The 14,451-nt window shown below is 62.1% G+C and overlaps 3 protein-coding genes and 1 long non-coding RNA gene across 5 annotated transcripts; 1 reads left to right on the forward strand and 3 right to left on the reverse strand.

Annotated features, from left to right (window-relative positions):
* Positions 1 to 1,305: 1,305 nt before the first annotated feature.
* On the forward strand, positions 1,306 to 14,427 carry LOC140644145 (uncharacterized). Of its 2 annotated transcripts, none has more exons than XR_012039745.1 (3): positions 1,306 to 1,349; positions 6,914 to 7,008; positions 9,977 to 14,427. It is a non-coding gene; the product is annotated as an uncharacterized lncRNA (long non-coding RNA). The 2 variants fall into 2 exon arrangements; XR_012039746.1 differs by lacking the exon at positions 1,306 to 1,349 and adding an exon at positions 1,602 to 1,683.
* LOC140644139 (protein S100-A4-like) lies at positions 2,094 to 3,251 on the reverse strand. Its single transcript, XM_072846701.1, has 3 exons — positions 3,116 to 3,251; positions 2,458 to 2,612; positions 2,094 to 2,351 (listed from the first exon to the last, which is right to left on the reverse strand). Exons 2-3 carry the CDS (start codon positions 2,593 to 2,595, stop codon positions 2,187 to 2,189), a joined length of 303 nt encoding a protein of 100 aa, XP_072702802.1. The 5' UTR covers positions 2,596 to 2,612; positions 3,116 to 3,251; the 3' UTR covers positions 2,094 to 2,186.
* Positions 5,024 to 6,026, reverse strand: LOC140644141 (protein S100-A4-like). Its single transcript, XM_072846703.1, has 2 exons — positions 5,886 to 6,026; positions 5,024 to 5,219 (listed from the first exon to the last, which is right to left on the reverse strand). Exons 1-2 carry the CDS (start codon positions 6,024 to 6,026, stop codon positions 5,055 to 5,057), a joined length of 306 nt encoding a protein of 101 aa, XP_072702804.1. The 3' UTR covers positions 5,024 to 5,054.
* On the reverse strand, positions 9,854 to 10,296 carry S100A16 (S100 calcium binding protein A16). Its single transcript, XM_072846711.1, has 2 exons — positions 10,138 to 10,296; positions 9,854 to 10,018 (listed from the first exon to the last, which is right to left on the reverse strand). The coding sequence occupies exons 1-2, from the start codon at positions 10,291 to 10,293 to the stop codon at positions 9,854 to 9,856; spliced, it is 321 nt and encodes a 106-aa protein (XP_072702812.1). The 5' UTR covers positions 10,294 to 10,296.
* Positions 14,428 to 14,451: the final 24 nt, after the last annotated feature.

Here is a 14,451-nt window from a genome sequence, read left to right on the forward strand (position 1 = left end):
GAGTGTGGGTGCTGCAGTGACAGAGCCAGTACAGCCCTGAGGGCGTAGTGTCAGGGCGGTGACAAGGGTGTGGAGGGATGCAGGCAGGCTGGGATGCCTGTGAACAGCATCATGCCAGCTTCAAATATTCACAGACCAGGCATAAAAAGGGCCAAGGGTTTGTAGGGGCGTCCCTTTCACCTGCCTCTGGGATGTAAGCACAGTGCAGCCACGTTCTCAGGTGTTTCACAGAGCCTGGAGGGATGGATGTTGGTTTTTTTTTCCCTAATATTGATGCTCGAGTAAGCGCTGGATCTCAGAAGCTGGGGTTCATGGAATAACCCCTATGCCCTCTATTTGGGGGAGCAGGGGGATGAGCTTCAACCCAAGTCTCCTGGCAAACCAGCCCTTGCAAAGCTGAGGGTGTAGTGCCTGAGCGGGAGTCCCAGGCAGAAGGACGGGCAGAGCATCACCAGCACCCAACAGGATCCATCTGCGGGGACATGAGCACCGCGTGCGGTCCCTCGTTGAGTCCCTCCCACTCACCCCCAGCAAGAGAAAAAACAGTGCCATCCGTGAGGTTTTAATTTATTTAAGGTTCAAAAATTACCAGAAACAGCAACAGAACTTTACAATAGGAAATTACAAAAAACTTTACAAAAGGACCCCAAAAGGCCCCCAGGGCCCCTTGCCCCACCGGCTGGCCCAGCTCTACATTTTGCAGTGCATCACTGTAGGTCATGGTCAGGGCCCCCGGGAAGGTGACTTAGTCCTGGAAATTCACTTCCTCGCCTTTGTTATGGTCCAGGTCCAGTCCACGCCAGGGCTGTGGGCAGCATGGGCATGGAGGGGAGCTCAGGGAGCGGCCAGGAGCTGGTCCAGCCTTGGGGCAGGGAGTGGGGAGCACCCGGGGCATCGTCCCCTCTCCACCCCAGGGGATGCTCTGCAAGCCTCTAGCTTGCCCTGGTGCCAGCAGGACAGGAGGGGGCAAAGCCCCTCCAGACCCAGCTCAGCGCAGCCCCCAGGGTCTGGCCCCAGGCAGGCGGGAGGCTGCCCCACATCCCCCCCACCACGACACCCCGGGGTGTTGCATCAGCTGGGGCCGGTGGCTGCAGGGTGACTCACGGGGTGCAGCCCAAACCTGGCTCCTGGCCGCCTCCACATGCAGCCCCAGGGCTGGCGGAGGGGGCATCCCAGGCAGGGGGAGACAAAGCCAGGACTGGATGAAATGAAGCTTTCGTGGCATCTCTGCTCGCCGGTGCTTCGGGGAGCAGCCGTGAGCCCACCGATAAAGGTCCAGCTCCTGGCAGGGGGGCATCCACATCTGGAAGGGGCATGCTGCACATCTGGAGCCTGGCAAGCAAGCCCAGGTTGGCCACAGCTGTTCGGTGGGGCGAAAAGGGGTTCAGAGGGAGGAAATGGAAACTTACAGATGTGAGCAGGACAGGCTCCGGCGCAGGGAAGGGAGGGCTGTGGCTGCACAGCTCCTTGCATTTATAGGCATGGGCTGAGTCTTCCCATGCTGGCGGCCCAGGGGGGGCTGGCTGGGTGCATGGGGGAAGCCACTCCTCTGCACGCCATAACCCCACCCCGAGCAGGAACGCAACTGAAAACCTGCTCCCCAAGGGTTTGCTTGGGGTGGGGAAGGGACAAGGGTCCTGGGTGACTTCCCAACGCAGCAGGTCCTGCCCCACGGAGCAGCAGGTGAGGGACAGATGCTGACCCCTGTGAGTTTAATAATTATGGCTAAAAAAAAAAGAGTTGTTCACCCGTCGCTGTTATCATGGCGCTGGTGGGAGGCATTAATCCCTGTGAAAGCTCCTGCCTTTATCCGAACCAGTTATCCGGGCTGCAGGGCAGGGTGCTGCTGGGCAGAGCCCGCTGCTGACTCACGCTAACGTGGCTGGCAGGGTTCAGCCCCGCGGGCAGCTTACGAGGGCTCAGGGAACACGGTGCCCGTGCTGCAGCAGAGCAAACCGGCTTGGAAGCGCCCTTGCTCTCGCTCATCATCCGGTACCTGCACCACGCACGTGGAAGGGAAACGGGGTCTCCCCCAGCGTGACAACACCCCTGTCCCTGGGGCGAGAAACCCCCATTGCAAAGCACGCAGAGGACTTTGTTTAAAGTAACCTTTATTGAAAGAGTTTCAGGAAGACAGGGGGAGGGTCATGGGGGCAGCGATGCAGCCCGGGGCCGGTGCCCCGTGCTCACTTCTTGCGCGGCATCTTGTTGGGGCAGTCCTCGAAGAAGTCGTTGCACATCATGGCCATGCAGGCCAGGAAGGTCACATACTCTTGGAAGTCTACCTCGTTGTCACTGTTGCTGTCCAGGTTGCACATGAGCTGCTGTAAGCTGGCCTCACTGGTTTGTCTCTGCCCAGGGGAAAGAGGGGGGTTAAAATGGGGTTTTGCATCAAGGGCCACATCCCCGAGTCCCAACATGGCCCATGGGACGTGGCACCTCCTGCCCCACACTTACGCTGAAGCTGGGCAGCTCCTTCATGAGCATCTCCTTGAGCTCCTGCTTGTTGAGCTTGTACTTGTCCCCCTCCTTCCCTGAGTACTTGTGGAAGGTGGAGACCATCACGGCCAGCGCCTGCTCCAGGGGATGCGCCATGGGGGATGCCAGCGAGCCTGGAGGCACCAACAAGCACAAGCAAGGTGAGAGCAGAGTTCGGCATCCCCAGACACCCCTGTGTCAGGGGGCCAACGGTCTCCCCCGGCCCCCCAGAATGTGCAGGTGCCCCGTTCCCAGGCATGCACCGGGATGCAGCACCATTTCCTCCCTAATTTCACCCTCCCGCTAGCAGCCAGGCTGGGCGTTGCCATCTGGTACCGGTGCTGAGCAACGTCCAAAAAAGCCATGCCAGAGGGGAGAACGTGGGGGAAGGCAGCAGCCGTCTCCTGCCTGAGCCAGGCAGGGAAAGGACACACGTGCTTTTCCAGCCCTCAGAGGTGAAATGCAGCCTTCAAGCTCAGCTCGCTGCAGCAGGAGCCCCACGAGCCCAGGGGAAAACCTCTGCAGGGGGACCCACTGCAGGATGGGGCAACTGTGCCATTGGCAACATCTGGAGGGCATCTGGAGGGCCAGCAAGGCGACGGGGAGCACAGCATCGTAGGAAAAAAAACCAACTCACCGACAGCTCAAACGAAACAGCCAAGGATGGGCAGGGCGGAAGGCGAGCCGGCGTCAGGCCACGGCATTTATAGCCCCGCCTGGGACACCTCCCTCGCTACCCGGATGGGAAGGCACCAACGCTGATCCAGCGCCTGTCTGAACGGACATTGGCTGGCAAAGGAGGAGAGGAAACCCTGGGAGCAGCCCTAGCCCCCCCCCCGCCCAAACCACCCTGCTCTTGCACTGCCAAGGGGGCTGGTTTGGGTTAGAAAGAGCAAAATGTGCCCCCAGGGCTGGACGGGGACCACCGGGTCAAGGAGAATCCTTAGGGACGAGGGATGAAGCGAAGGCAGTGGTGGGCACCTCGTCCCACCGCTGCCAGCGAGGGCAGGCGATACCGGTGCGGGGTGAGATGCCGTGCACGCTAGTTTTGGCAGCATCCCTGCAGATGTCTGGAACTGCACAAACCCGAGTGGGGTTTGTTCAAGGCTTTGTTGTTGTGCTGGGGTTTGGGTTTGGGTGAGGTTTTTTTCTGTTTTTAACTCGACTGCAAGTGATTTCTGTTTCCTAACTGCGAGGGCAGTGCGTCACAACGCCCCGTTGTGTAACGGAGCACTATTTTGGTGTCTGCATGTCCCAGGCACGTGTCAGGGAACTGCGGGGGAAAGCCAGGAGCCAGCAGTTTGCAACCCCTTGCAAAGGGGCGAGCCGGCTGTTTGCCGTGGTGCAAGGGCTGACAAATACCTTGAGTGTCCCCGAGCCTGGCTGACCCTCCATGGGGCAAAGGCACCCGCTGCTGCGGGGACCAGAGTGAGAAAAACAGGGGATGAAGCCCCACTGCCGGCTCCGGGTTACTCCGATGCCCAGCGGGATGTGAAACCTCACCAAACGCTGCACGGCGTCTTCCCAGGTCGGGGGTTTCTTTAAGGACCATTTTGGCAAAAGAAACCCCCAAGCCTGAACCTCGTCTCCCTCTTAGCAAGTGCAAACTGGTGTAAATTAGTGGGAAGGGGCAGAAGCTCCCAGGGGCTCTTGATAAAGAGCGTGGGAAGGGGCAGAGCAAAGTTTGGAGCTGCTGGGGAGATGCTGGAAGGACTTGGGGGCTCAGGGAGGACTTGGGGGCTTGAGGACAGGTTCTGCCAGGGGTCTACTCTGCCGTGCAATGATGCTTTGTAAGGGCTTTTTGAATCTGGGGTGGTTTCCTCTGGGGTTTTAGGGCTGCTGGGGAAAGCTGGAGAGCAGCTGCAGCACCTTCTGCAAACCAGCCCAGACCTGCCAGGAGCTGCTGTGGCCATGGGGAGGTGGAGGTGAGGTGAGCCCCGTGCTTCCCAGAGGGTATCACAGGCTGACGTGCTCCGGAAACTGTTGCTTGTCTGCAGCCCCATGGCTCTGTGGTAAGCCCGGGGGGCTCCGGTTGATCTTCTCCAATGCAGTTCCCTAGCATGGACACGTCCACATCCCAAGGGGACTAAGGGTCTCCTCCAGCTGCTCAGAAACAGCTCTTCTCTGTGGGAAATGGGGACACGGGCTGGCTTTTGTGCTTTGCACGGACCTTGCATCTTGCTGTCCGGTTCCTCCAGACCAGCTTTCTCTCCCCAAACCCAGTGCATTGCCCAGGGCAGCTTGTGCCGACCTACGAGCCAAGCTGGGCTCAGGGAAGCTCATATGTTTTGAGCTAAACATGCACTGAACCTCCCTCAGAGCCAGCAAGGACGGTTCAGGGCGGGGGATGTCCGAGTACATTGCTCGGAGGCGGTGCTGAGCTGTTTTGCTCAGGCTTTTCCAAAAAATGCCTCCCGGGGCTGAGTCGCACCATGGAAAATCCCATTGAGTTGGAGGAAGGCATGAGTCACCCGGCTGTCCGCTAACCTACGGCGCACAAAACCCTGCTGATGCACACCGAGGCTTTGGAAGAGCTTTTATTGAAAGCCCCGCAGCGATGCTGTGGGCAGGGGGGGTCACTTCTTGCGGGCCTGCTTGGTGGGGCAGTCCTTGAAGAACTCGTTGAAGCCCATGGCGACGCAGGCCAGGAAGCAGACGTACTCCTTAAAGTCCACCTCGCTGTCCTTGTTGTGGTCCAGGTCGTTCATGAGCCTCTTGAACTCCACCTCGTCCATTTGTTTCTGCGAGGGGGGAGAGCACGGTGGGGGCACATGGTTTTGGGATGCACGGGTGAGTGAGGCTCTTCCCCACCCAGCCCCACTGCTTGCAAGGAAGGATGTAAAAAGCCTGGGCTTCCCTTCCCTGCCTTGAAGGAGGGTTTTCTCTTTGTCTTTGGAAGGAGGTGGCCTTTAGAAATGAAGGTGGCTTACCTGTGATCTGGGGCATGCTGGCACAGCTACAGCAAATATGCCTCTCGATGATGAAAAAGTTTGGCTAAAAAATTTCTCCTTCCTCCTCCCAGTTTAAACCATGAGCCAGAAGGGGAAGTAGGGGTTAAAAAAGGATTAAAAAATTGAAATCGGAGCATGATTTTCTTTGCCAATCAAAATATTTCTGTGGGTGTAAGAAAGCCAAGTTTCCTTTTGGTCTGAGCATGCTCCAGCTCAGGTCCTCCTGGCCTCGTCCCTCGTCCTCCCCAGGGCTTGCCCTAGAGCCCGAGCTCTCAGCAAGCCGTAGGGCACGCTGCATCCATCGTGCGTGCTTTGGGGAAATTCAGGCTCACCCTGGTTTGCACCGTGCTATGTGCAAAGACCCAAGGCCGGTTTGCTCCTGCCCCTACAACACCTCCCACCCATGCCTGGGCACCTCCAAGGGACGCCAAGGGACGTGTCTCCACGGCCACTTACGCTCCCAAAGACGGGCAGCTCCTTGTTCAGCAGCTCCTTGAGCTCTGCCTTGCTGAGTTTGTACTTGTCCCCCTCCTTCCCCGAGTACTTGTGGAAGGTGGTGACCATCATGGCCAGCGCCTGCTCCAGGGGATGCGCCATCGCCAGCTTCCTGCACGCCTGGAGGGCAGAGCACCAGGGATGGGGTCAGGGCAGGCTCAGGGCGGCAACGGAGGTCCACCCACCCTGTCCAAATCGATCCGCCATGCTGCAGAGGGGCGGCCACAACCCCAGCGCCCCTCGGGGAGGCGTTTCGGGGTGCAGTGACTGCTGGGTGAATAGCAAAGCTGGGTCGCAAAGCTGCACAGCAAGCGATGCACGAGGAAGGGAAGCAGAGACTCACCGGGGTCGGCACAGATTGGGCAGCGGCAAGGAGCCGGGGTGCTGCAGCTGGAGCGCGATGGGCATTTATAGCCCGGCTGGGGCGGCACTGCCCAGCGCGCCCTGTGCAGCCACCTCGCCTCCAGGCTTTCCCAGTAGCTCCACACAGGCAGTTTCGCCCGCGCCTCATTTTTGCTTAACGAGCTGTGTGATCCCATTAGTAGGAGGTGGGGGGGTCTGGGTGCTGCTGGGAGGAGCTGCCGGCCCTACTGGGGAGTCTGGGGACCAAGGCACAAGTCAAGGGATGGGCGCAGGGACTGGGAAGGGCTGGGGCATCCCTTGAGGCTCCGTGGAGAAAGCTGGTCACCAGCCCACGTCCCCGCCTAAGCCATCGCTGTACTGTCCCCCACGCCGCCAGCTTTCTGCGTGGCCCTGGTCTCCCCAGGACAGACGGTCCCAAGCACTCCCATCCCGGTGACCCCAGTGCAAACGAACAGGCTCCGCAGCGGGGCTAGGGAGGTGACAGCAGTTTTATTCGAACAGGCTGGGGCTCGATGATGGCTGGTGAGACTATGAGCCTTAGCACAGAAGTCATTGCAGAAAGTGCTGAGGCAGCCCAGGACGATCATGTACTCCTTGAAGTCCATCATGTTGTCCTTGTCCTCCAGGTCCTTCAGCAGCACGCAGAAGCTGCACTCATCCAGTTGTTCCTGGCAAAGAGCATCAGCAGGGTCAAGGACGGTGCTCGCTGGCCACGGCACAGGTAAACATCAACCGCAACGGGTGGTTTCGGCAGATGGGGGGAACCTGTTTCAGGGAGGAGCGAGCCCTTCCCTGACCCCCACATCTTCCCCAGTGGTGGGGAGAGGCATGAGGATGCTGGTGGGGCTCAGTCCTGGGTGTCCCCACGCTCCCCGCCATGAAGCTGGGCAGCTCCTTCAGCTCGCCCTTGCTCAGCTGGTACTTGTCACCCTCCTTCCCCAAGCACTCGTGGAAGGTGGCGATGCTGGAGGCCAGGGCTTGTTCCAGGGTGACAGCCATCCTGGCCAGGGGCTGCTCCCGGGCGAGTGCTGGCAGTGGGGAGGGCACCCAGCTTTTCCCTGCAAACCCCCGGTTACGTTTGCATCGCCACCCATCTGCAAGAGCCTGCTTGGTTTGGAGGAGGGAGCCAGGGTAAATCCTCGAAGACAGCCAACCTTTCCGTCTCTGGGGATTGCAGAGGAAACGTGTCTTCCTTCTCCCAGAGATGTGGCAGCTGGAGAGGACTGGGGGGGAACATATTTGGGGCATTTTCTGAAACCTTGCAAATCTTGCACCGCGTGAGACCTCGAGGCTGGTGCACCGCCAGGGCTGGGTTAGCAGCCGGCACAGGGTGCCCGGAGCTGATCCCGCCAGGGACACGAGGACGGAAGCGTGGGTTTGAGCTCCCTAAATTGGGGCCAGCTGCAGAGCCTGGCAGCCCCATCCCCGCTGCATCGCCCCGCACCGTTCCCCGCCCCGCCTGCCATATGGTGCCATGCAAAGTGCCCCAGGGCTTTCCAGGAGGAGCACCCAGGGGTGCAGCTGCCGAGTGCACGGGCACACAAACCACCCCCTGCCCACACAGATGCCTGCGCAATGCTCTCTCCGACACGCCGGTCCCCTGCACGCTGGTGCACTGCAGCAGCCCCTCCTGTGCCCCCCGGGTTCCCCACACACCCGCGTTTGCTCCGAGCAGCTCTGGGGTGGGAAATAATGTGCCCAGCCTCGACTAGCGTGGGCACGGGGGCTGCGACTGCTCAGAGCCCCAGCCCGGATGCCTGGGTCCTGCGGGGAAGCGTGCACAAGGGGGGGACATCCTGAATTGTTTCCGTGTGCTGCAGCCCATCTGCATCTAGAAATGAGATGTTGGGGGCTGGTTGCCCCTCATCCTGAGGGTCCTTTCTGGAGAGACCCTGATAGTCTACTCTGGATCCCACCAGATCGCTGGGATCCCGTGCGAGCAGCTGGGTGCAGCGCCCAGCCAAGCCCCACTCACCCCATAAGCAGCAGCGTGAGTCACGAGCCCTGCCCTCACCCCAGAGGGATTCCTCCCCCATGACTCAGCCGTAGCCCTGCCCGGCTGCACCGTCTTCTACGGGAGCACCCCCAGTTTGCCCGGGACCCCCAGTGTGGCAGGGCAGGGGAAGGTGGGCTGCACGGGCAGGGGAACAGGCAGGAGCAGGAGCCAGCGATGCTCCTGCGTCAGGGAGGGGAGCAGCAGGGTCGGCGAGGGGGGCTGGCTGGAAGGGGACGAGGGTCCCGGCTCTAAGGTGCTGACATCCCCCCTGCCACGGGAGTGGGGGTCACGGGGACCACCGCCATGCTCGCAGGCCCGGGGCCAAGTCCCCTCCCAGTGGAAAATCCCCAGCAGGCGCCGAGGCTACCAGCTCGGGCTGCCCGCCAGCACCGTGGGCGTCACAGGACGCCGTGAGCCGGGCTGCAGCACGCTCCCCACCAAGCACTGCCGGCCTGGGGTGTCCCGCCACACACGGGGCCACAGAGCTTTTCCCCGTCCCTATCCCAGGTGGGGGGCGTGCAATGTGCCCAGATGCAGCACAGGAACTGGGGTCCCCTGAGACACCCCGGGGTTGGGGTGGCCATGCCCTTGCCGTGCACGGGTGCGGGGCTGTAGGTCCAGGCTGCTCGGGACCCCACGTGGGGATGTGGAGAGGGTCCCCCGGGACGTGTGGCAGCAGCATCTGCACCCTGTGCCCCAGGCAAGCGGCTTGGGGTGCTGTGGGGCCAGTGGGGTGCCAGGAGGCCACGGTGTCTGCTGACACCTCGTGGTGGCTCGATCAGCCTCAGGGAGCCCATCCCTGGGAGGCCAGAAGGCTGGGACGGGTGTTATCACCAGCCCAGGGCACGCCATGACTGCGTGGGTGATGGGGGACAGGGCAGACCCCCTCCCTCAGCCCCCTGCATCCCCTCGGTGCATGCATGCTGTGGGGCAGCCCCCAGGAAGGCAGAGCCTCAGCATCACCCGCTGCTCCTCCAAACTTTATTGCTGCAATAAATAACCACGGTGGTGTTGCCTGGATGGGACCGCGCCGCTCCCCGAGCCCGAAGGACCAGGGCACCAGGCAGGGCAGACCCTTCACCAGCTTGGGCAGGGGGAAAGGCACCCTTTTCCCAAGAAGACCCCCAACTTTGAGGGGGAGCTCCAAGGGGAGAAGGGGTCCTGGTTGTGATGGGGTTTCTGCCAGCGGGGCCGTGTCCCAGAGGTCTGAGAACAGACAATTCATGTCCTAGATGAGGGGAAGCCTCTCCCTTTGCTTCTTGCCCAGCAGCCCAGCAAGGACAGGGCTTGCGGAAGAGGATGAGGGCAGGGATGTCATGGCATGGGGCAAGGAGAAGACCCCAAGGCTGTGATGGCCTCGCACCCCCCAGCTCCCACCCACAGGGTCTTCCCGCCCCAATCGCACCCTGGCATGGCTCGGTCGGCAAAGCTGTGGGAGACCGGGGTGCCCCGGGGCAAGCTGGGGCTCAGGGTGGGGCTCGGCAGCGGGAGAGGCGAGAAGCGGGGAGCCATGGAGAAGCAGGGGTTGAACCCCGGGGGCTGAGCCCGGGGAGGGTCCGGATGCAGCCGGCTACTTGGTGTGCTTGACGCTCTGCTCCTGCTGGCGGATGATTTGGGCGATGGGGCTGGCGATGCCGCCTATCAAGGTCCAGTATTCCTCGAAGCTGATGCGCCCATCTTTGTTCTCGTCCAGGTCGCAGATGAGCTTGTCGGCTGCTCGACGGTTCCCGGTGTCCTGGGGGAGAGAGCGGAGCCGCTCACACCGGGGCGGCAGGGAAAGCGGGGTGTAGGGTTGGGGGGACCCCATGCAAGCGGGAGGATCCAGTTCCCTGGCCCCGCACGCCCCAGCCTCACCGTCAGCATGTGGTTGAGCTCACAGCTCAGCATCTTGCGGAAATCCTTCTTGCTGATGCGCCGCGGCTTCTTGCAGCAGCAGCGGTGGCTCGAGTACTTGTCAAAGTTGTTCACCAGCACCTGGACGGCCCATTCCAGCTCCGTGCATTCTGCCATCGCTGCCTGCGATCACCTGCGGGGACGGGGGTCAAGGACGGGGGCCGTGGGACCCTCCACATGCCCATGCTGGGGGACAGGGGATGGAAGGGCAGGTGGCATGCCACTAAAGATCACGGTGCCATCGCTCAGGGCCCGCATGGGCGTCTCCGCTGCCACCAGCCCTGGGGTCACTGCGAGCCCCCGGGCAGGCAAAAAGCAGCCTCCATGGAAAGGCAAAAAGCTGGCAGTGCCGACGTGTGGGGTGCTCATCTCCCCGCATCGCTGCTCGTACAGGATCACCCCAAAAATCCTCCATGCCACCTACCCCAGCTCCGGCGCAGCACCCGCCCCATGCTAGCTGCCCCACCTGCCCCCCTGGGGCAGCCACCCCCACGCGTGGGTTGGGGCGGCAATTATGGTGCTGGGGCCGCAGGGCTCCGCAGTGCTGGAGCCGCGGCTGCCGTTTCCCAGGGCTCATTAGGGAGGAATGGGGCTGGGAGCCACACGGCAGCGGCGGTGGCGGCGGGACGAGGGCAGGAATTACCAGCCAGCCTTCCTCTTGCTTCACGGCTCTGGGAACACCCCGGCGGGGCAGGTCTGGACCTGCCCGAGCCCCCCGCGAGCCCAGCCATGGGCGTCCCCCATACCGTGGGGTCCAATCCTGCCTCCCTGCTTGATGCCCAGGGTCCCCCTCCTCTCTCCGCGGTCCCAAGGCTGCCCCAAGCCAGGAAGCTCCTTCCTATGGATAGACCCAACAGGATGGTCCCGGTCACGGGGTCCGGCGTCCGCATCCTGGGCAGGATGCAGGCAGGGACGGAAACTGCGTCACCTTGTCCAGCCTTGGCTCTTTCCTGCCCCGTCGGTGGCAGAGAGCGGGGTGAGCTGGGGCCTGCTGCTCCCCGTCATTTCGCTGGAGCCATGCTGATTTACTCCAGCCCGGGGTGCAACACCGACCGTCACGGCAGCGGTGGCCGCATGGGTCTTGGAGGAAGCCAACGGGGCGGCATGCGTGGAGCCCAGAGGAGTGGCCCAGCACTGTCCCCCACTCTGGGGGCATCATCAGGGTGTCTGCAGCCTGGCTGCTCCCTGGGAGCAGGCAGGACCTGCCCAGTGCCCCAAACTTGGCTCGTGTCCCCTCTCTCTTTGCACTGATCCTCCCCAGTTCAGCCCTAGGCCGAGGACGTCGGCACATCAGGGTGGTGACAAGAGACACACGGCTCAGCCCCGGGCTCCCCGCACTCTCGCGCTCATCCCTGCATGCCTCAGCATGGCTGGGTGCCCTCCCGAGCCAGCCTTGTCCCCACGGGAGCCTTCTGTGTGCCACGGTGCCGCAGCCCAGGGCCACCCCATCCCGGGACTGGGGACTGTCCCCAGCTTGCAGGATGCTGGGCCCCAGGGTGGCTTTCAAACAGTCCCAGTGCTGGCAGGGGGTCCCTCTGCGAGCTGCAGTGCCCGGCATGGCCCCGCGAGAGCCGCTCACCAGAGACCTCTGGCTCTGGCCCTTCCTCATCCCGGGCCATTAATTGCCAACAGAAGGTAATCAGCAGCACCTACGCAAAAGCACCCACCGCACACCCACCCCCTGCACCCACTGGGGTCCCCACGTGCAGACCCCACACCGGCGTCGCCGGTCCCCTGCCACCAGCGCCCAGCCCATCCTCGGTGCATCATGGCTGCTGCTTCGCTGCTGACTCACGGCACCAGCCCATCCGCGACAGCGCAGCCCGCATGGCCCCGCCGTCGCCTGCACCCCAGCCGCACCACACGTCCCCGGGGCCAGCCTGGGGCGTGGAGACATTGTCACCACAGTGGGACGTGGGGATGCCAGCACGGCTGCAGCAGGGCTGGGCGCCGGGTAGGCGGGATGGGCAAGACGGGGCTCGCTGGCTGCTCCGCTCCTGCCATCGTGGTTCCCCCTCTTCTTTCACCTCTCCCTCTCCTTCCTCGTGCACTCACCAGCACCAGTGCCCAGAGCCAGGACCCACAGCCGGGCACGGCCCCGGCATTGCCGCGGGCAAAGCAGGGGGAAATGCCCCTTTTCCAGGGGCCAGACCCCACTGGCAACCCCATGTGCCAGGCTCTCCATAGGCAGCGGAGGGCAACAGATTCTGCCAAGCCCCATGCCAGACTACCTGCCCCCCAGCCCAGCTCCCCCTGGTGCTCCCCCCGCATCCGGCAGGTCCCCTCCACCCCAGCCCCGCGCGCGCGGAGCTGCCGAAGGGCTCAGGGGATTTCCACCACCCAACCTGCAGCATCACGTCCCAGGGCTGTTCCTGGTTGAATATTCACCCCAAGGGTCCCAGCGCCAGCTTTCCCGTCCCCGGCTCGGAGCCTCACCTGGCTCCGTCCGGGGGTCCTGCTGCGTCTGTCTGTCGCCGATTTGGCAGCACGGGCAGTGGGAGCCAATGACGCCCGCTCTCTCCTTACCTTGCACCCATACCACTGGGCCCAGACGGGTTTTTAAAGAGGCTCCCGCCCCTCCCTGACGTTCCCAGGGCGTTCCCGGGCTGGGGCTCACCTGGGAAATGGCTCCCTGCAATTGCAACACCCAGACGGATCAGTGCGAGCAGGGACCCGTGGCGGGCTCCAGCTCCCTCCCCGAGGCTGCTCCTGCATGTGGCCATGGCCATGGGGCGATGGCAGGCATTTGGGGACCACCCCAAAAGACCCCACCGTCTGGAAGGGGTGGTGGGCTCCCGGCGGTGGTGGTTTACCAGACATGGTGCAACTCCAACCTGGTCCCGGGGTTTGCAAAGCCGCCGCCATCCAGTCATGCAGCAGCCGAATGGCCACCTCCTCCGTCCCGCGGCTCATCCCTGCTGCCCACCCTGCTCCAAAACTGTCCCGCACACCCACCGCCGGCGAGACCGGCCAGTCGGGTCTGGTGTGGCACAGGAGCTGCCCAGCAAGGTGGGGGGTATTCATTTGAACCAAAACCGCTTGATCTCAAGGGTGAAAGGGGCTGGCATGGGTCTCTGGAGCCCTGGATGCACAAGCACCGGCACCAAGCAGAGCTGTATCCAGCTCTCAGCCGTCTCTAGATGCACTGGGACAGATAAGGCTCTTCTCAGCTGGTAGCTGTGCTTGTAAAGTCACATCTGTAATTAATTGTCCCAGCAAATTGTACCCCTGTATGTCTACCAGAGCCATGGCGCAGTGATTTGATGCCAGGATTAGATACGGGCGTTATTGGGAGCTGCGTATTTAAGAATGCAAAGTAGGAGGTGATACATTGCAGGCAGCAGCCACCTGCTCAGAGGACCTTTGGGACTCCCATCCCAGAAAAAAACGACATGTGTCATCCCAGGTCTCCGCTGGCTTCTTCCTAATCTCGGTTGGGAGGAAGCAAACCCATTCTCTGCCGAGATACTCCGGTGTCGTTGATGCAACAGCCCAGGAGGGTGGGAATCCCTCCCTGACCCTGCAGGCAAACAGCTCACCTCTGAATCATGGGCTTTCATTACTCTCCGGTGCCTGGCAGATGTCACAACCACATCCAGGCCCTTATTTTTACAAGGCATCCAGGGCGTGTGCATGTGCTCAGAGCAGCCACGTACCGTCCACATCCATCACAAGACAGTTCCCAGCCATTTTGATCACCCCGATGAGGTTGGTCTCTCCTCTGGTCCCCACCAGCTCCGGGTCTGAAGGGCCGGGAGCAGTTTAGCTTCTCCTGGACAAGCTCTGCCCCATGGAACCCTTGCAGAGGGGGGACACTGAGCCCCAGCTTTGGGGGTCTTTGGTGACCGCCGTGATGGGTACCCTGGAGCCACCGCTCCTGCTCCGGCCACCCCAGCACAGACAAATGCAATTCTCCATGTTTCCACCAGCGCGGTGCTGTGCCCGCGTGGTCGGCGCTGACTCACCGAGGAGCACCGACCGCCCCGGCACGGGCTGAGCTGTTCCTACCACCTCTGAGGACTTTCCAGATACAACAGATACTTATCGAGGATGGCTCACGCCACAGGAATTGCCGTCCTCCCGACAGTGCGCCGTCATGCCTGAGAGCCGGTCACCAAACCAGAGGACCCAGGAGTCCCTGCTCCCACGGCACATTCCCAGTATGGTGCTGGGAAGAGGATGCAGGAGCCCTGGCTCCCCTTTCCCCCTCCATCACCCCAACCATTTGACACATTTCCTGTCTCTAATTAAATGCACACCACACCTTTCTGCTTA

The sequence above is a fragment of the Ciconia boyciana genome, chromosome 26 (assembly GCF_034638445.1).
Source record: "Ciconia boyciana chromosome 26, ASM3463844v1, whole genome shotgun sequence".
In the NCBI taxonomy this organism is placed as follows: domain Eukaryota; kingdom Metazoa; phylum Chordata; class Aves; order Ciconiiformes; family Ciconiidae; genus Ciconia; species Ciconia boyciana.